The following is a 22,054-nucleotide window of genomic DNA, read 5'->3' as shown; positions in this document are numbered from 1 at the left end:
CCGGTGGGGGCACGTCTTCGAAATTTCAGCCACAAGTGGGTTCACTCCCAGGTGGATCCCTGGGCTATAGAAATTGTGTCTCAGGGATACAAGCTGGAATTCGAAGAGATGCCCCCTCACCGATACCTGAAATCGGCCCTACCAGCTTCCTCCCACGAGAGGGAAATAGTGTTAACTGCAATTCACAAATTGTATCTTCAACAGGTGGTGGTCAAGGTTCCCCTCCTTCAACAGGGAAGGGGTTATTATTCGACCATGTTTGTAGTCCCGAAACCGGACAGTTCGGTCAGACCCATATTGAATTTAAAATCCCTGAACATATACCTGAAAAGGTTCAAGTTCAAGATGGAATCACTGAGAGCGGTCATCGCAAGCTTGGAAGGGGGGGATTTTATGGTGTCTCTGGACATTAAGGATGCATACCTTCATGTCCCTATTTATCCACCTCATCAGGCGTACCTCAGATTTGTGGTACAGGATTGTCATTACCAATTTCAGACGTTGCCGTTTTGTCTCTCCACGGCACGAGAATATTTACCAAGGTAATGGCGGAAATGATGGTACTCCTGCGGAAGCAAGGGGTCACCATTATCCAGTACTTGGACGATCTACTCATAAAAGCGAGATCAAGAGAGCAGTTGCTGAACAGCGTCGCACTTTCTCTGGAAGTGTTACGGCAACACGGCTGGATTCTGAATATTCCAAAGTCGCAGTTGGTTCCTACGACTCGTCTGCCTTTCCTGGGCATGATTCTAGACACAGACCAGAAAAGGGTTTGTCTCCCGATAGAGAAAGCTCAGGAACGCATGACACTGGTCAGGAACCTATTAAAACCAAAACAGGTGTCAGTACATCACTGCACTCGAGTCCTGGGAAAGATGGTGGCATCATACGAGGCCATTCCCTTCGGCAGGTTCCATGCGAGGTCCTCAATGGGACTTATTGGACAAGTGGTCCGGATCACATCTTCAGATGCATCAGTTAATCACCCTATCCCCCTGGGCCAGGGTGTCACTCCTGTGGTGGCTGCAGAGCGCTCACCTTCTCGAGGGCCGCAGATTCGGCATTCAGGACTGGGTCCTGGTGACCACGGACGCAAGCCTCCGAGGTTGGGGAGCAGTCACACAGGGAAGAAATTTCCAAGGTCTGTGGTCAAGTCAAGAGACTTGCCTTCACATCAACATCCTGGAACTAAGGGCCATATACAACGCCCTACGTCAAGCGGAGACCCTGCTTCGCGACCAACCGGTTCTGATTCAGTCAGACAACATCACCGCAGTGGCTCATGTAAACCGACAAGGCGGCACAAGGAGCAGGGTGGCGATGGCGCAAGCCACCAGAATTCTTCGCTGGGCAGAGAATCACGTAAGCGCACTGTCAGCAGTGTTCATCCTGGGAGTGGACAACGGGGAAGCAGACTTCCTCAGCAGACACGACCTACACCCGGGAGTGTGGGGACTTCATCAGGAAGTCTTCGCACAGATTACAAGTCGGTGGGAACTGCCACAGGTGGACATGATGGCATCCCGCCTCAACAAAAAGCTACAGAGGTATTGCGCCAGGTCAAGAGACCCTCAGGCGATAGCTGTGGAAGCCCTGGTGACACCGTGGGTGTTCCAGTCGGTCTATGTATTTCCTCCTCTTCCTCTCATACCCAAGGTGCTGAGGATAATAAGAAAAAGAGGAGTGAGAACAATCCTCATTGTTCCAGATTGGCCACGATGGACTTGGTATCCAGATCTGCAAGAAATGCTCACAGAGGACCCGTGGCCTCTTCCTCTGAGACAGGACTTGTTGCAACAGGGGCCCTGTCTGTTCCAAGACTTACCGCGGCTGCGTTTGACGGCATGGCGGTTGAACGCCGGATCCTAGCAGAGAAAGGCATTCCGGATGAGGTCATTCCTACGCTGATAAAGGCCAGGAAGGACGTGACAGCTCAACATTATCACCGTATATGGCGAAAATATGTTGCTTGGTGTGAGGCCAGGAATGCTCCTACGGAGGAATTCCAGCTGGGCCGTTTCCTTCACTTCCTACAGTCTGGAGTGAATTTGGGCCTAAAATTGGGTTCCATTAAGGTCCAGATTTCGGCCCTATCCATTTTCTTTCAAAAGGAGTTGGCTTCTCTACCGGAAGTTCAGACGTTTGTAAAGGGAGTGCTGCATATTCAGCCTCCTTTTGTGCCTCCAGTGGCACCTTGGGATCTTAACGTGGTGTTAAGTTTCCTGAAATCCCACTAGTTTGAACCACTTAAAACGGTGGAGTTGAAATATCTCACATGGAAGGTGGTCATGCTATTAGCCTTGGCTTCGGCTAGGCGTGTGTTAGAGTTGGCGGCTTTGTCACATAAAAGCCCCTATCTGGTTTTCCATGTGGATAGAGCGGAATTACGGACCCGTCCACAATTTCTGCCGAAAGTGGTTTCATCTTTTCATATAAACCAACCTATTGTGGTGCCTGTGGCTACTACTGTCTTGGAGGATTCCGAGTTGCTTGATGTGGTCAGGGTTTTGAAGGTTTATGTAGCCAGAACGGCTAGGATCAGGAAAACAGGGTCGTTGTTTATCCTGTATGCATCCAACAAGCTTGGTGCTCCTGCTTCAAAGCAAACTATTGCTCGCTGGATCTGTAACACGATTCAGCAGGCTCATTCTGCGGCTGGCTTGCCGCTGCCAAAATCAGTTAAGGCCCATTCTACTGGGAAGGTGGGCTCTTCTTGGGCGGCTGCCCGAGGGGTCTCGGCATTACAACTTTGCCGAGCGGCTACTTCGTCAGGTTCAAACACTTTTGCAAAGTTCTACAAGTTTGATACCCTGGCTGAGGAGGACCTCTTGTTTGCTCAATCGGTGCTGCAGAGTCATCCGCACTCTCCCGCCCGTTTGAGAGCTTTGGTATAATCCCCATGGTCCTTACGGAGTCCCCAGCATCCACTAGGACGTTAGAGGAAATAAGATTTTACTTACCGGTAAATCTATTTCTCGTAGTCCGTAGTGGATGCTGGGCGCCCGTCCCAAGTGCGGACTTCTTCTGCAATGCTTGTATATAGTTATTGCTTCAATAAGGGTTATGTTATGGTTGCATCAGGGTTTGACCTGATGCTCTGTCGTTTGTCATGCTGTTAACTGGTTGTTTTCACATGTTATACGGTGTGATTGGTGTGGCTGGTATGAATCTTGCCCTGGATTACCAAAATCCTTTCCTTGTACTGTCAGCTCTTCTGGGCACAGTTTCTCTAACTGAGGTCTGGAGGAGGGGCATAGAGGGAGGAGCCAGTGCACACCAGAACCTAAATTCTTTCTTAAAGTGCCCATGTCTCCTGCGGAGCCCGTCTATCCCCATGGTCCTTACGGAGTCCCCAGCATCCACTACGGACTACGAGAAATAGATTTACCGGTAAGTAAAATCTTATTTTTTTCTTGAAATTATGAGTAAATAGCACAGCTCCATTTTATTTTTAGAAAACTTTGATTTACGATAATTCCCTTTTAATAAATGACAATTAAAGCAAAGTGAAGAAAATTAAATACTACACACGTTCTTAGAGAAGCAACAATTTTTGGAGGTGACTGACATTGATTGATGAGTGTTCCAGTTCCAGCCTAACCCAGTTTCGACAGATGATGCAATAGAACAATACAAGGGCACCTTACAAAGACTGATGTGTGTTTTTGTATGTAACTGTCACCATGAACTTACATGTTCACAAAGGTCCACTCCTGTCTTTAAACATGGACTAGGTAAATCATCACTTGTGATTTTAAAGACCTCACAATATTTTTTATTTGGATGGCAAATCATCGGATGCTGTGGGAAATGTATGTAATGTACTTGTTTATATTAAACATGTTGCATATTAGACTACAAGATCCGCAGTGTAATTTCATCTGTTAATGTCATCAGGTCCTAAAGGTTCCAGACACAGATGTCACACCGTCTGATGAGAAGTTGTCCCTAGAATTCTGTTCTCCATCAATGGAGAGTGATGAGGAAAATCCACATCAGAATATGTCCAGTCCAGTTCAAGAGGACGCAGAGGAATCCATCTACTCATTGCAGGAGGATGATATGACAGAAGAGGAAGCCAAAGAACTGCTGAAATCTGGAACCCAGGTATTACTATCCACAGTCTGAACCACATGAAGTTGTTTGTCATACACCGTACAGGCAGAACTATACACATCCGCTCACTGGGCCCGATTCGGATTTGGAAGCAAGGCAAAAAAGCAAGCAACTGGGCAAAACTATGTTGCACGTGCAGAGAGATTTAGGTTTGGGTGGGTTGGTGGCAAACTGAAATCTAAATTGCAGTGCGAAAAAGCACAGCAGCGATCTGGTCTGTATCAGGCACTTGGTTTGTTCCAGATACAAAGTTACATGCTTTTCCTGCCTTGCTTCCAAATCCGAATTAGGCCTATTCTTTGGCTGGGCGCTATTTATTTTGGTCAGCTGTTGACATGTCAATGTGCTCAGCAGATTTTGCCTAAACAATAATGATTACAATTTTATAGGCAGATCTGATTTACCTTTGCTCTATAAATGCACATTAATACATACCGAAACTGATACAGAATCCCAGTTCTCTGTTTTCTAAGAAGAGTAGGAATTGCAATGTTATTCCTTTGTCAGAGTTGTGACATGTTTGCAATAGATATTGACCCCGATTACTTTAGATGTGAAAATATCAGGTAAAATACTGTGTAGCGTTCTATAATATTTGTTCCTTTGTTGTGTTCTTCATGGAGGGGAGCGGGATAGAGAGGAGGGGTAGGGAGTATAAGTGTATACGTGTATACGTAGATGTACAAAGTAATGTAAATATAAAAGTATAATATAGCTACAGTATAACTCATCCTGTTGTCATACACCAGGGGCTAGAATTACTATTGAGTGCTCTGTCAAAGCCGCTTATGATTGGTGGCTTCTGCAAGAAAATGTCTTATCAGCAATGCTGTACGGCATTTAGGGCCTAATTCAGACCTGATTGCTCGCTAGCAGTTTTTTGCAGCGCTGTAATCGGATAGTCGCCGCCTACAGGGGAGTGTATTTAAGCTGTGCAAGTGTGCAAACGCATGTGCAGCCGAGCGGTACAAAAAGATCTTTAGCTGTTTCTGAGTATCCCAGGACTTACTAAGCCGCTGCGAACACTTCAGTGTGTCCGGGACCGGAACTGACGTCAGACACCCGCCCCGCAAACGCTTGGACATGCCTGCGTTTTTCCAACCACTCCCAGAAAACGGTCAGTTGCCACCCGCAAACGCCTTCTTCCTGTCAATCTCCTTTCGATCGGCTGTGCAAATGGATTCTTCGTAAAACCCTTCACACAGCAACGATCCGCTTTGTACCCGAGCGATGTGCCTGCGCATTGCAGTTCATACGACCGCGCAGTTCTGACCTGATTGCAGCAGAGTGCTGCTAATACTGTGCATCTCCTTATACTTCCAGCACTGTGCTCAGTGGGTTATACTCAGGAATTACATGTACAGTTGCCTGATGGGAGAGAGAGCGCTGTGGCAATAAGAGGAGCACTGTAAATACTGTGCATCTCCTTATATCCACAGCAGTGTTGGCTGTGTTACTGGGTGACGATCCCTGATACCAAGAAACTTGCTATGTATCATTCCATATAACAGTACAGAGACCCACCATTATTACCACATTACCCTCTCTCCCACCATCCGCACATACTATACAATGCCCTGCTCAGCACCAGGATCACACGTATCACTCATCTCACTCCCTGTCAGACCCTAACTCACCGCCACGTTTATGTGTTTCCGCCGCTTCTGTTCTATGTTCAATGGGTCATTGAGGAGGAGCACCCTGGGAAGCGACAGGGCGGGGACATGTAGGACGGTGGAGGAGCCTGGGCCGCAAAAATATGCGTTTTGGGTGTTTTGCACAGTGAGATCAGTGAACAAGTGAAAAAGGGGTGTGACCAAAACCACAGTAAGGTTACAACTAGAGATGAGCAGTTCACATTTTAGGAAATCTGAACGCGCCCGAACTTCCGGGATCCAAGTAAATCCAAGCCCTGGCTTGGGTTTCCCAGTGCAAGCTCTGATTCCAAATCGAGGCAAAGCATCATCCTTCCAGCATCGGATTCTCGCAGGTTTTGGTTTCTATATAAAGACCTGGCAGCAGTGAACCAGTGCCATTTCACTCCAGTCATGCTGCTGTGTGCTGCGCTCTGCTGTGTCAGTCCATGTAAGGACTGTGTGGTGTCCATCTAAGTGGCTGTGCTCTCCCCATCTAAGTGGCTGTGCTGTCCCCATCTAAGTGGCTGTGCTGTCTCCATCTAAGTGGCTGTGCTGTCTCCATCTAAGTGGCTGTGCAGTGTACATCTGAGTGTCTGTTCTGTGCCCATCTAAGTGGCTGTGCGGTGTCCATCTAAGTGGCTGTGCGGTGTCCATCCACAAGTTGCGTCCAGTCCCCTTAGTCTAATTCCATCACACACTGCACTGAATCTGCATGCACCACCCACATAAACAGTGTGATGTATTGTTTGTCAGTTGCAAAAAAAGTAATGTTACAAAAATTGTATAATATGTTTGTACTTTTCTGTGCACTGCACCCCAGTACGCTGTACCCCAGTGCACTTTGTTCACTTCACGTAAGCCCTGTCACTCCACGCAGTTTGAGCCAAGCTACCAGTTAACAAAATAAACATAAACAAATATATTGTTGTATCATTTGTTTGTACTGTTCTGTGCACTCTACCTACCCTAGTATACTCTATACCCCAGTGCGCTTTGTTCACTTCACGCAAGACCTGTGACTCCACACAGTGTGAACCGAGCTGATAGTTAAAAAATGGATAACGATTAGTTTGTGCAAGAGGATCAGGCGGATACTTGTGTAGTCGATGCCGGCGCTAATGAGGATGTTGAGGATAAGTATGTTGTTTATGAAAGTCAGGCACCAGTGGAAGCAGTTCTTGGCCATGATAAGAAGAAGGTAATTGTCATGCCTAGGCACAGGACCAACAGATCCATCTATTATGTGTGGAATAATTTTTACTCAAATCCTGACAATTGTCAAGCCATCTGTAGCATTTGTAAATCCACAGTAAGTAGAGGTAGGGACGTTAACCATCTAGGAACCTCCTCCCTCTTACATCATTTGCAGCAGGCTCATGAAAAGGTTTTGACAATATCAGAAATGGTGCTAAAAAAATAGCAAAAAGCAGTCTAGTATCGGCTAGCTTCCTTCTCTTCACTAGAGCCCAGCACTTGCAATCTCCTCCGCCAACACCTTCATCCTCAATATCCTCAGTAATGATCAGAGGTAGTCCTGCATCCAGGGCAGATTGCCCATAGGGCTCACCAGGAAGATTCCTGGTAGGCATATGTGTCTTTGGGGCCTGTTTTTGTGTTATGTGGCACCACCCCCCCACATGACAGGCAGCCCACCGCACTTAGCGGGTAATTCCAAGTTGATCGCAGCAGGAAATTTCTCTCACGTCCTAGAGGATGCTGGGGACTCCGTAAGGACCATGGGGGTATAGACGGGCTCCGCAGGAGATAGGGCACCTAAAAAGAACTTTGACTATGGGTGTGCACTGGCTCCTCCCTCTATGCCCCTCCTCCAGACCTCAGTTAGATCTTGTGCCCAGAGGAGAATGGGTGCACTGCAGAGAGCTCTCCAGAGTTTTCTGTTTTAAAAGAATTTTGTTAGGTTTTTTATTTTCAGGGAGTCCTGTTGGCAACAGGCTCCCTGCATCGTGGGACCGAGGAGAGAGAAGCAGAGCTGGCTTGTTAAGTTGGGCACTGCATCTAAGGCTACTGGACACCATTAGCTCCAGAGGGAGTCGGAACACAGGTCTCACCTGGGGTTCGTCCCGGAGCCGCGCCGCCGTCCTCCTCACAGATGCCGAAGATAGAAGCCGGGTGAGTATGAGAAGACAAAGAAGACTTCAGGCGGCAGAAGACATCAGATCTTCATGAGGTAAGCGCGCAGCGGTAAGCTGCGCGCCATTGCTCCCAGTCACACACACACAAGCAGGCACTGAAGGGTGCAGGGCGCAGGGGGGGCAGTGGCGCACCCAGGGGGGGGGTTCCGAGTACCCAGAAACCCCCCTCCACTAAAAAAAAAAAAAAATTTTTTTTTTTTTTTTTTTTTAGCTACATGAGTATTATTAATGACTGTCTAGCGTCCTCTGCAGCCTGCTGTCTTCCTGGTGGCACATGCAAGTGCAATAAAAGTTTACTTTATTTTAATTATAGTACATATATATCCATGTGCCTACATATATACACATGTATATACATACATACATACATATAAACACACAAACATATGATATATATATATATATACATGTGTGTGTATATATATGTGTACTGTATGTGTGTGTGTATATATATATATATATATATATATATATGTATGCATGTTTAATATGCTATGTATATGTGTATATGGGTTCACTACGATCTCCCGGCGGCTGGCCTCCCGGCGACCAGCATACCGGCGCCGGGAGGCCGGCCGCCGGCTTACCAACAGTGTGGCGAGAGCAGATGAGCCCCTTGCGGGCTCGCTGCGCTCGCCACGCTACGCGCGCCACACTATTCTATTCTCCCTCCAGGGGCGTCGTGGACCCCCACGAGGGAGAATAAGTGTCGGTATGCCGGCGGTCAGGCTCCCGGCGCCGGTATGCTGGTCGCCGGGAGCCCGACCGCCGGCATACTGAAGACCACCCGTGTATATGTATGTGTGTGTGTGTATGTATATATATATATATATATATGTAGATATATGTGTTTGTAGATATATATATATATATATATATATATATGTGTGTAGATATATATATATATATATATATATACACACACACACACACACACACACACACACACACACACACACACACACACACACAGAGACACACTAGTTTTACGGACCCAGCATATACTGGGTCACCTCAGTCCCCACCCCCGTGATTGGCTCCGCCCAGTTCTGGAAACCCCCCCCATGCAAATCCTGCGTTTGCCACTGGGGGGGCGCCCTGGGCAGCAATATTCCTCATATTTGGCATGGATAAACATGGATCAGGCTGTGGCACAGTAAATCCGGTAACCCCCGCCATTTTTCTATACAAAGTTGATGGGACCGAAGCCCGCCGTCGGGTGGGCGGGGCTTGATCCTCAGCACTAACCAGCGCCATTTTCTCCACAGAGACTGCATGAGGAAACGCTGGCTCCCTGTTCTCTCCCCTGCTGAGCTTCACAGGCTGGAAAAAAAGAGGAGGGGGGCACTTTGGCGACGCAGTGAGTGGAGATTACAATTATATACATATAACAGCGCTATCTGGTCATATATTCCAGTGTTTTTAAGCGCTGGGTGTGTGCTGGCATACTCTATCTCTCTGTCTCTCTTAAGGGCCTGGTTGGGGTTTTGTCCCCTTATAGGTAACTCCCTGTGTGTGTGGGGTGTCGGTACGTGTGTGTCGACATGTCTGAGGCGGAAGGCTTCTCCAAGGAGGAGGTGGAGCAAATGAGTGGTGTGTCCCCGTCGGTTGTGCCGACTCCAGATTGGATGGATATGTGGCATACGTTGCATGCAAGTGTGACATCTTTACATAAAAGGCTTGATAAGGCTGGTTTAGGGGGGACATCAGGCGGTCAATCCTCAGATTGGACCGACTCACAGGGCCCGTCGGGGTCTCAAAAGCGTCCCTTGACACAAGACACTACTACAGACACGGATTCTGATTCCAGTGTCGACTATGACGAAGTAAAATTGCACCCTAGGGTGACTAAAACCATTCAGTGCATGATTGTGGCAATAAGGGATGTGTTGCATATTGTGGATGAACCCTCGGTCCCCGACACAAGGGTACACATGTTTAAGGAAAAGAAACAGATTATTAATTTTCCCACATCTCATGAATTAAATGAGTTCTTTGGAAAAGCTTGGGAGACTCCGGATAAGAGACCGCAGATCCCCAAAATAATTTTTATGGCATACCCTTTCCCTAAGCAGGACAGGGAGATTTGGGAATCACCCCCCACTGTGGACAAGGCCCTGACGCGCTTGTCCAAGAAAGTGGCGCTACCGTCTCCTGACACAGCGGCCCTTAAGGACCCTGCAGATCGCAGGCAAGAAACTACATTAAAGGGTATTTATTCTCATACGGGTGCTGTGTTAAGACCGACGATTGCGTCGGCATGGGTGTGTAGCGCAATTGCAGCTTGGACAGATGAGCTGACAGATCAATTTGATACTATGGATAAGGATACTATATTCCTAACTCTAGCCCATATAAAAGACGCAGTCTTATTTATGAGGGATGCTCAAAGGGACATTGGATTGCTAGCTTCCAGGGCCAATGCCATGTCTATCTCAGCGAGTAGATCCTTATGGACTCGCCAATGGACGGGTGATGCGGATTCCAAAAAACATATGGAAGTACTACCCTATAAGGGTGATGTATTGTTTGGGGATGGGCTGACGGACCTGGTTTCCACAGCTACAGCAGGTAAATCTAATTTTTTACCATATATTCCCCAACAGCAAAAGAAAGCAACACCCTATCAGATGCAGTCCTTTCGGTCGCACAAATCCAAAAGAGGTCGGGGATCCTCTTTCCTCGCCAGAGGTAAGGGCAGAGGCAAGAGAGCACCTGCTTCGGCAAGGTGCCCAGGAACAAAAGTCCTCCCCGGCTGCTCCAAAACCCACACCATGACGCTGGGGCTCTCCTGAGGGAGTCCGCACCGGTGGGGGCACGTCTTCGACTTTTCAGTCAGGCCTGGGTCAGTTCGGACCCGAATCCCTGGGTGTTGGAAATAGTTTCCCAGGGTTACAAATTGGAATTCGAGGATGTGCCCCCGCGCCGATTTTTCAAATCGGCCCTACCAGCTTCCACATCGGAAAGGGATGTAGTGTTAGCTGCAATTCAAACACTGTGTATACAGCAAGTGATAATCAAGGTTCCCCTGCACCAGCAGGGAAGAGGTTACTATTCAACCCTATTTGTGGTCCCGAAACCGGACGGTACGGTCAGACCGATTTTAAATCTGAAATCCCTACACCTGTACATAAAAAGATTCAAATTCAAAATGGAATCTCTCAGAGCGATAATAGCCAACATGGAGGAGGGGGAGTTTATGGTGTCTCTGGACATAAAGGATGCGTACCTTCATGTCCCCATATATGCCCCCCATCAGGAATACCTGAGATTCGCTGTACAGGATTGTCATTACCAATTTCAGACGTTGCCGTTTGGACTTTCCACGGCCCCTAGGATTTTCACCAAAATAATGGCGGAAATGATGGTGGTCCTGCGCAAGCATGGAGTCACAATTATCCCATACTTGGACGATCTCCTGATAAAAGCGAGATCAAGGGAGAAATTGCTGAGCAGTGTGGCGCTCTCTCTGAGAGGGCTCCAGCAACACGGTTGGATTCTAAATCTACTAAAGTCACAGTTGATTCCGACAACTCGACTACCGTTCCTAGGTATGATACTGGATACGGAACAAATGAAGGTCTTTCTCCCAATAGAGAAGGCCCAAGACATCCAGAACATGGTCAGAGACCTGCTAAAACCGAAAAGGGTGTCAGTTCACCAATGCACTCGAGTTCTGGGGAAAATGGTGGCGGCCTTCGAGGCCATTCCCTTCGGAAGGTTCCATGCAAGGACTTTTCAATGGGACCTTCTGGACAAGTGGTCAGGGTCCCATCTGCACTTACATCGGAAAATAACTCTGTCCCCAGGAACCAGAGTGTCCCTCCTGTGGTGGTTGCAAAGTGCTCACCTGCTGGAGGGTTGCCGGTTCGGGATTCAGGACTGGATCCTGGTTACCACGGACGCTAGCCTCCGAGGATGGGGAGCGGTCACACAGGGAAAGACTTTTCAGGGTCTTTGGTCAGACCAGGAGTCCTGTCTACACATCAATGTGTTGGAACTCAGGGCCATTTACAACGGCCTTCGACAAGCGGAGAGTTTTCTTCGAAACCTACCGGTTCTGATTCAATCAGACAATGTCACAGCAGTGGCTCATGTGAACCGCCAAGGCGGGACAAGAAGCAGAGTCGCGATGGCGGAAGCCACAAGGATACTTCGCTGGGCGGAAAATCATGTAAGCGCTCTGTCGGCTGTCTTCATTCCAGGAGTGGACAACTGGGAAGCAGACTTCCTCAGCAGACACGATCTCCATCCAGGAGAGTGGGGACTTCATCAAGAAGTCTTTGCAGACGTAACACGTCTTTGGGGAACCCCTCAAATAGACATGATGGCGTCACGCCTCAACAAAAAACTTCGGAGGTATTGCGCTAGGTCTCGGGACCCTCAGGCAGTAGCAGTAGACGCACTGGTAACACCGTGGGTGTTCAAATCGGTCTACGTGTTTCCTCCTCTTCCTCTCATCACGAAAGTGTTGAGGATCATAAGACGAGGAAGAGTACAGACGATACTCGTTGTCCCAGACTGTCCTCGAAGGGCCTGGTACTCGGATCTACAAGAGATGCTCACAGGAGACCCCTGGCCTCTTCCTCTGAGGGAAGACCTGTTGCAGCAGGGGCCCTGTGTATTTCAAGACTTACCGCGGTTACGTTTGACGGCATGGCGGTTGAACGCCGAATCCTAGAAAAAAAGGGGATTCCGGAAGAGGTCATCCCTACTTTAATAAAGTCTAGGAAGGAGGTGACGATAAAACATTATCACCGTATCTGGCGAAAGTATGTGTCTTGGTGTGAGACCAAGAATGCACCTACGGAAGATTTTCATCTGGGTCGTTTTCTCCACTTCCTACAGACAGGAGTGGATATGGGCCTGAAATTAGGCTCGGTTAAGGTACAGATTTCGGCCCTCTCGATTTTCTTTCAGAAGGAATTGGCTTCTCTTCCAGAAGTCGAGACGTTTGTAAAGGGAGTGCTGCACATCCAGCCCCCTTTTGTGCCTCCAGTGGCACCATGGGACCTGAACGTGGTGTTGTAGTTCCTAAAATCACACTGGTTTGAACCGCTTAACAAGGTTGAGTTGAAATTTCTTACTTGGAAGGTGGTCATGTTGTTGGCCTTAGCATCAGCAAGACGAGTGTCAGAATTGGCGGCTCTCTCACACAAGAGCCCCTACTTGATTTTTCATGTGGATTGAGCTGAATTGAGGACACGTCCGCAATTTTTGCCTAAAGTGGTTTCTTCGTTCCATATGAATCAACCTATTGTGGTGCCTGTGGCTACCGGTGACCTGGAGGATTCCAGATCCCTAGACGTAGTCAGGGCCTTAAAGATTTATGTAGCCAGGATGGCTAGAATTAGGAAAACAGAGGCTCTGTTTGTCCTGTATGCGGCCAATAAGATTGGCGCTCCTGCTTCAAAGCAGACTATTGCTCGCTGGATCTGTAATACGATTCAGCAGGCTCACTCTACGGCTGGATTGCCGGTACCAAATTCGGTTAAGGCCCATTCCACTAGGAAGGTGGGCTCTTCTTGGGCGGCTGCCCGAGGCGTCTCGGCTTTACAACTTTGCCGAGCGGCGACTTGGTCGGGGTCAAACACTTTTGATAAGTTTTACAAGTTTGATACCCTGGCTGATGAGGACCTAGCGTTTGCTCAGTCGGTGCTGCAGAGTCATACGCACTCTCCCGCCCGATTGAATGCTTTGGTATAAACCCCATGGTCCTTACGGAGTCCCCAGCATCCTCTAGGACGTAAGAGAAAATAAGATTTTAAACCTACCGGTAAATCTATTTCTCCTAGTTCGTAGAGGATGCTGGGCGCCCGTCCCAGTGCGGAAACTCTGCAAGACTTGTATATAGTTGTTGCTTACATAAGGGTTATGTTACAGTTGACATCAGTCTAGGACCGTTACTGCTGTTTTTGTTCATACTCTTAACTGGTTATGTATGTTCCAGGTTACATGGTATGATTGGTGTGGGCTGGTATGAATCTTGCCCTTGGATTGCTAAATCCTGCCTTGTATTGTCCATCTCCTCTGGGCACAGTTCTCTAACTGAGGTCTGGAGGAGGGGCATAGAGGGAGGAGCCAGTGCACACCCATAGTCAAAGTTCTTTTTAGGTGCCCTATCTCCTGCGGAGCCCGTCTATACCCCCATGGTCCTTACGGAGTCCCCAGCATCCTCTACGGACTAGGAGAAATAGATTTACCGGTAGGTTTAAAATCTTATTTTTTTAGTAGTTGGGCAAAACCATGTGCACTGCACGGGAGGCAGATTTAACATGTGCAGAGAGAGTTTGATTTGGGTGTGGTGTGTTCAATCTGCAATCTAATTTGCAGTGTAAAAATAAAGCAGCCAGTATTTACCCTGCACAGAAACAAAATAACCCACCCAAATCTAACTCTCTCTGCACATGTTATATCTGCCCCCCTGCAGTGCACATGGTTTTGCACAACTGCACAACTTGGAATTACCCCCCAAGTACACACAATTCATTCTGTTTTCTATTTCGTCCTAGAGGATGTTGGGCTGCTCAAAGAACCATGGGGTATAGACGGGATCCGCAGGAGACTTGGGCACTTTAAGACTTTCAAAAGGGGCGTGACCTGGCTCCTCCCTCTATATCCCCCACCAGACTCAGTTTTAGAAATGTGCCCGGACGAGACACAGGGCACTAGGAGGAGCTCCTAGAGTTTCTCTGAAAGACTTAATGTTACGTTTTTAATTTTGGGGAGATCTGCTGGCTACAGACTCCCTGCTTCGTGGGCAAGAGGGGAGAGCAGTCTAGACCCACTTCTGATGAGTTCCAGGGCTCTGCTGCTGCTGACAGGATGCCTTCAGCTCCTGAGGGGAGACGAACGCCGGGCTCTCCTGGATGCTCCCTCCCACAGCTTGCCCACTGACCCCTAACCCCCGCCGGCATGTAATTAAATAATAAAGGCGGGAAGAAGCGCGCCATGCTGGGGGTGGAGCTTCTTCCTCGCGGCTCACTGGCGCCATTTCCTCCTCCACAAGCTGAAGTCGCTGGGCCTTCCTCTTCGCAGCAAGTTCCAGGGGGCTAAACAGACATAAGAGGGGGCATATTTATTTAGGTAAAACAAGCGCAGACAGCTCTGGGACATCTTTGGTGTTCACAGACCTGCTTATTTGGCGCTGGGGTGTGAGCTGGCTTTTTCCCTTTGTGTTCCCTCACTGCTTGGTGTGTGTGCTGTTTTCAGGTGTCGACATGTCGCAGGCTGATTATTCCTCTCCGGGGGACGATTTGTTGGGGACACCAAATGTTTTGGGAGTGGCCATGTCGGCACCGCCGACTGCAGATTGGTTAAATACTTTGAATGCTTTGCATGCTAGTGTCACATCATTAAATCAAAAGTTTGATGAGTCTGCGTCTCAATCCCAGGTGTGGAAGAGAACAGTAGAGGACGCTTTATTACAGTTGCAAGACCCTGCAGGGTCACACAAACGTAGTTTTGACCAATTAGTTGACACAGGTACCGACACGGACTCTGATGCCGATGTCGATTATGCTGATTCCAGATTAGATCCAAGATTGGCTAAGAGTATTCAGTATATGATTGTAGCTGTTAAAGATATCTTGAATATTAATGAGGACCCTACTACACCTGAAACCAGGGTCCTGATTTACAAGGAGAAAAAGCGCTCGGTTACTTTTCCTCCTTGTTTTGAACTGAACGCTCTCTTTGATAGCATTAGGAATAACCCTGATAAAAAGTTTCAGATTCCTAAAAGAATCAACGTGGCATACCCTTTTCCCGAGTCAGATAGGGACCCGTGGGAGAATCCCCCTACTGTAGACAAAGCCCTGGCGCGTTTGTCAAAACAGGTAGCCGTCCCTGCAGCTCAGTCGACGGACCATAAGCAGGAGGCTACCCTGAAGGCTATTTTCACTACTACAGGGACGTTGCTCAGGCCTCTTATTGCGTCCGCGTGGGTCAGTAGTGCTATTGAAAAGTGGGCAGACACTTTATCTTCTGATCGGGAGAATCTAGATACAGATTCCATCCAGGTGACGCTGGGTTATATGAGAGATGCAGCTGCATACTTGAAAGAGGCTGTACGTGACGCTGGCCTCCTTAGTGCTAAGGCGAATGCTATGTCCATTGCGGCTAGAAGTGCGCTTTGAACTCATCAGTGGAATGCTGGCGCTGATTCCAAAAGGAACATGGAATCCCTTCCCTTCAAGGGAGGAGAACTTTTCGGTGAAGGCCTTGCTGATTTAGTATCAGCAGCTACCGCGGGTAAATCTACCTTCTTACCCTCTGTTCCTACGCAGCAAAAGAAACAGCCAAATTATCAAATGCATTCCTTTCGGCCCAACAAGGATAGAAGGGGCCGAGGCAACTTCTTTCTGGCTACCAGAGGTAGAGGAAAAAGGGCACCCGCCTCCTCGGGTGTCCAGGAGCAGAGGTCCTCCCCGGCTCCTCCTAAACCCACCGCATGACGCCGGGTCCCCATTACAGGGACCCGCTCAGGTGGGGGCACGTCTCAGGTTTTTCAGTCAGGTCTGGGTTCGCTCGGGTCTAGACCCTTGGGTGTTGAAGATTGTATCCCAGGGGTACACACTGGAGTTTCAAGACGTGCCCCCTCGCCAGTTTTTCAAATCAGCCTTGCCAGCTTCACTGCAGGAAAGGGAACTAGTCTGCGGTGCAGTACAAAATTTGTGTCTAAATCAGGTTGTGGTCCCGGTACCCCTAGATCAGCAGGGCCAGGGCTTTTATTCAAGCCTGTTCGTGGTGCCGAAGCCGGACGGCTCGGTGAGACCTATTCTCAACCTGAAATCTCTCAACTTATTCCTAGAGAAATTCAAATTCAAGATGGAGTCTCTCAGAGCGGTGATCTCCAGTCTGGAGGAAGGAGAGTTCATGGTCTCCTTGGACATAAAGGACGCTTACCTTCATATCCCCATTTATCCTCCTCACCAAAGATTCCTGAGGTTTGCTATTCAGGATACGCACTACCAGTTTCAGACGTTGCCGTTTGGTCTGTCCACGGCTCCGAGGATTTTTACCAAAGTAATGGTAGAAATGATGGTTCTTCTGCGCAGGCAAGGAGTTACAATTATCCCGTACTTGGACGATCTCCTGATAAAGGCGAAGTCCAAAGACAAGTTGTTACAGGACATTGCACTGTCCATGTCAGTTCTGCAACAGCACGGCTGGCTCCTGAACTTGCAAAAGTCACAGTTGATCCCGACAACCCATTTGGCGTTTTTGGGCATGATTCTAGACACGGTCCAGCTGAAGGTTTTTCTCCCTGTGGAGAAAGCTCTGGAAATTCAGAGTTTCGTAAAACTCTTATTGAAACCGAAAACGGTTTCCATTCATCAATGCATTCAATTGCTGGGAAAGATGGTGGCGGCATACGAGGCCCTCCAATTCGGGAGGTTCCATGCCAGAGTGTTTCAGTGGGATCTGTTGGACAAGTGGTCCGGATCCCACCTGCATATGCACCGGAAGATAATTCTATCTCCCAACACCAGGATCTCCCTCCTGTGGTGGCTCAACAGCTCTCACCTCCTTGCAGGACGTCGGTTCGGGATCCAGGACTGGATCTTAGTGACCACGGATGCAAGTCTCCGAGGTTGGGGGGCAGTCACTCGGGGGGTGACTTTCCAGGGAAGATGGTAAAGTCCAGAAACTCATCTTCACATCAACGTTCTGGAACTGAGGGCCATTTACAACGGCCTTCTACAAGCGGAACATCTTCTTCGAGACCTGCCGGTTGTGATTCAATCGGACAATGTCACAGCAGTAGCTTACATAAACCGCCAAGGCGGCACAAGAAGCAGAGTGGCAATGGCAGAAGCCACAAAGATTCTTCGGCGGAGAGGCATACAAGCGCTCTGTCGGCAATATTCATTCCGGGAGTGGACAACTGGGAAGCGGACTTCCTCAGCAGACACGACCTAAATCCAGGAGAGTGGAGCCTCCATCCGGAGGTCTTCATACTGCTGTCAAAGCGATGGGGGGTTCCCCATATAGATATGATGGCGTCTTGCCTCAACAAGAAACTTCCGAGGTATTGTTCTTGGTCCAGGGACCCTCAGGCGGACGCGGTGGATGCACTGACAACACCCTGGGTGTTCCCCTCAGTGTATGTGTTCCCTCCGGTTCCTCTCATCCTAAAGGTGCTGAGGCTTCTAAAAAGGACAAGCATTCCGGCGATCCTTGTGGTCCCGGACTGGCCAAAGAGAACTTAGTACCCGGATCTTCTGCCGTTACTGGTCGACGATCCCTGGCCTCTTCCTCTGCGTGAGGACCTGCTGCAGCAGGGGCCGTTCGTCTATCAAGACTTACAGTGGTTACGTTTGACGGCATGGCGGTTGAACGCCAGATTTTAGCCCAAAAGGGTATTCCCAGTGAAGTCATAGCTACTCTTATCCTGGCCAGGAAGGGTGTGACGTCGAAGCACTATCACCGTATTTGGAGGAAATATATTTCCTGGTGCGAGTCCAAGAAAGCTCATGTGTAGAAATTTGACCTTGGCCGTTTTCTCCATTTTCTACAAAATGGTGTGGATGAGGGCCTTAAATTGGGCTCCATTAAAGTACAGATTTCTGCTTTGTCCATTTTCTGTCAGAAACAACTGGCCTCACTTCCTGAGGTGCAGACCTTTGTGAAAGGGGTGTTGCATATCCAACCTCCTTTTGTGCCCCCTGTGGCGCCTTGGGACCTTAACGTGGTGTTATCATTCCTGCAGTCACATTGGTTTGAACTAGTGATGTGCACCGGAAATTTTTCGGGTTTTGTGTTTTGGATTCGGTTCCGCAGCCGTGTTTTGGATTCTGACGCGTTTTGGCAAAACCTCCTTGAAATTTTTTTGTTGGATTCGGGTGTGTTTTGGATTCGGGTGTTTTTTTACAAAAAACCCTCAAAAACAGCTTAAATCATAGAATTTGGGGGTCATTTTGATCCCATAGTATTATTAACCTCAATAACCATAATTTCCACTCATTTTCAGTCTATTCCAGGCCTGGCCAACCTGCGGCTCTCCAGATGTTGTGAAACTACACATCCCAGCAAACCTTGCCACAGTTTTAGCATTCCCTAATAGCAAAACTGTGGCAAAGCATGATGGTACTTGTAGTTTTACAACAGCTGGAGAGCCACAGGTTGGCCAGGCCTAGTCTATTCTGAACACCTCACAATATTATTTTTAGTCCTAAAATTTGCACCGAGGTCGCTGGATGACTAAGCTAAGCGACCCAAGTGGCCGACACAAACACCTGGCCCATCTAGGAGTGGCACTGCAGTGTCAGACAGGATGGCACTTCAAAAAAATAGTCCCCAAACAGCACATGATGCAAAGAAAAAAAGAGGTGCAATGAGGTAGCTGTGTGACTAAGCTAAGCGACCCAAGTGGCCGACACAAACACCTGGCCCATCTAGGAGTGACACTGCAGTGTCAGACAGGATGGCAGATTTAAAAAATAGTCCCCAAACAGCACATGATGCAAAGAAAAAAAGAGGTGCACCAAGGTCGCTGGATGGCTAAGCTAAGCGACCCAAGAGGCCGACACAAACACCTGGCCCATCTAGGAGTGGCACTGCCGTGTCAGACAGGATGGCAGATTTAAAAAATAGTCCCCAAACAGCACATGATGCAAAGAAAAAAAGAAGTGCACCAAGGTCGCTGGATGGCTAAGCTAAGCATCACAAGTGGCCGACACAAACACCTGGCCCATCTAGGAGTGGCACTGCAGTGTCAGGCAGGATGGCACTTCAAAAAAATTGTCCCCAAACAGCACATGATGCAAAGAAAAATGAAAGAAAAAAGAGGTGCAAGATGGAATTGTCCTTGGGCCCTCCCACCCACCCTTATGTTGTATAAACAGGACATGCACACTTTAACAAACCCATCATTTCAGCGACAGGGTCTGCCACACGACTGTGACTGAAATGACTGGTTGGTTTGGGCCCCCACCAAAAAAGAAACAATCAATCTCTCCTTGCACAAACTGGCTCTACAGAGGCAAGATGTCCACCTCCTCCTCATCGTCCGATTCCTCACCCCTTTCACTGCGTACTACCCCCTCCTCAAAGATTATTAATTCGTCCCAACTGGAATCCACCATCACAGCTCCCTGTGTACTTTGTGGAGGCAATTGCTGCTGGTGAATGTCTCCACGGAGGAATTGATTATAATTCATTTTGATGAACATCATCTTCTCCACATTTTCTGGAAGTAACCTCGTACGCCGATTGCTGACAAGGTGAGCGGCTGCACTAAACACTCTTTCGGAGTACACACTGGAGGGGGGGGCAACTTAGGTAAAATAAATCCAGTTTGTGCAAGGGCCTCCAAATTGCCTCTTTTTCCTGCCAGTATACGTACGGACTGTCTGACGTGCCTACTTGGATGCGGTCACTCATATAATCCTCCACCATTCTTTCAATGGTGACAGAATCATATGCAGTAACAGTAGACGACATGTCAGTAATCGTTGGCAGGTCCTTCAGTCCAGACCAGATGTCAGCACTCGCTCCAGACTGCCCTGCATCACCGCCAGCGGGTGGGCTCGGAATTCTTAGCCTTTTCCTCGCACCCCCAGTTGCGGGAGAATGTGAAGGAGGAGCTGTTGACGGGTCACGTTCCGCTTGACTTGACAATTTTCTCACCAGCAGGTCTTTGAACCTCTGCCGGAAAGAGAGATACAACGTAGGTTTTAAATCTAGGATCGAGCACGGTGGCCAAAATGTAGTGCTCTGATTTCAACAGATTGACCACCCGTGAATCCTGGTTAAGCAAATTAAGGGCTCCATCCACAAGTCCCACATGCCTAGCGGAATCGCTCTATTTTAGCTCCTCCTTCAATGTCTCCAGCTTCTTCTGCAAAAGCCTGATGAGGGGAATGACCTGACTCAGGCTGGCAGTGTCTGAACTGACTTCACGTGTGGCAAGTTCAAAGGGTTGCAGAACCTTGCACAACGTTGAAATCATTCTCCACTGTGCTTGAGTCAGGTGCATTCCCCCTCCTTTGCCTATATCGTAGGCAGATGTATAGGATTGAATGGCCTTTTGCTGCTCCTCCATCCTCTGAAGCATATAGAGGGTTGAATTCCACCTCGTTACCACCTCTTGCTTCAGATGATGGCAGGGCAGGTTCAGGACTGTTTGCTGGTGCTCCAGTCTTCGGCACGCGGTGGCTGAATGCCGAAAGTGGGCCGCAATTGTTCGGGCCACCAACAGCATCTCTTGCACGCCCCTGTCGTTTTTTAAATAATTCTGCACCACCAAATTCAATGTATGTGCAAAACATGGGACGTGCTGGAATTTGCCCAGATGTAATGCACGCACAATATTGTCACAAATCCCCAGGAGAGTCCAATTGGAGTAAGCCATTCTGCGATGATGTTCCTCAGTTTCCGTAAGAGGTTGTCAGCTGTGTGCCTCTTCTGGAAAGCGGTGATACAAAGCGTAGCCTGCCTAGGAACGAGTTGGCGTTTGCGAGATGCTGCTACTGGTGCCGCCACTGCTGTTCTTGCTGCGGGAGGCAATACATCTACCCAGTGGGCTGTCACAGTCATATAATCCTGAGTCTGCCCTGCTCCACTTGTCCACATGTCCGTGGTTAAGTGGACATTGGGTACAACTGCATTTTTTAGGACACTGGTGACTCTTTTTCTGATGTCTGTGTACATTTTCGGTATCGCCTGCCTAGAGAAATGGAACCTTGATGGTATTTGGTAACGGGGACACAGTACCCCAATCAAGTATCTAGTTGCCTGTGAATTAACGGTGGATACGTTTCTCACCACGCAGGCTGCCAAGGCCTGAGTTATCCACTTTGCAGCAGGATGACTGCTGTGATATTTCATCTTCCTCGCAAAGGACTATTGGACAGTCAATTGCTTACTGGAAGTAGTACAAGTGGTCTTCCGACTTCCCCTCTGGGATGACGATCGACTCCCAGCAGCAACAACAGCAGCGCCAGCAGCAGGGCCGGTTCTTGCCCTTGCGGCGCCCCGGGCAAAAGTTAGGGGCGTGGCTTAACATGGGGGCGTGGTCAGTCACGCCCCCCATTTGTAGCGCCGCTGAAAAAAAAAAAAAAGTATACTTACTGTACCCCGCTCCTGTTTCCAGACCCTGCAGACCGGTGCCGCTCTTCTCCTCGGATCTATGGGAGAGAC

General features: G+C 48.6%; 1 protein-coding gene across 1 annotated transcript in view; it reads left to right on the top strand.

The window, feature by feature from the left end:
* Positions 1-22,054, top strand: part of TTC6 (tetratricopeptide repeat domain 6) — a 660,756-nt gene that overhangs the window by 50,576 nt on the left and 588,126 nt on the right. The window contains exon 4 of the mRNA XM_063947843.1: positions 3,901-4,110. Coding sequence (XP_063803913.1) covers positions 3,901-4,110 — 210 coding nt within the window. The remainder of the gene's footprint in view (positions 1-3,900; positions 4,111-22,054) is intronic.

The sequence above is a fragment of the Pseudophryne corroboree genome, chromosome 12, assembly GCF_028390025.1.
Source record: "Pseudophryne corroboree isolate aPseCor3 chromosome 12, aPseCor3.hap2, whole genome shotgun sequence".
NCBI classification, from domain to species: domain Eukaryota; kingdom Metazoa; phylum Chordata; class Amphibia; order Anura; family Myobatrachidae; genus Pseudophryne; species Pseudophryne corroboree.
This window is presented reverse-complemented; position numbering and strand designations above follow the sequence as displayed.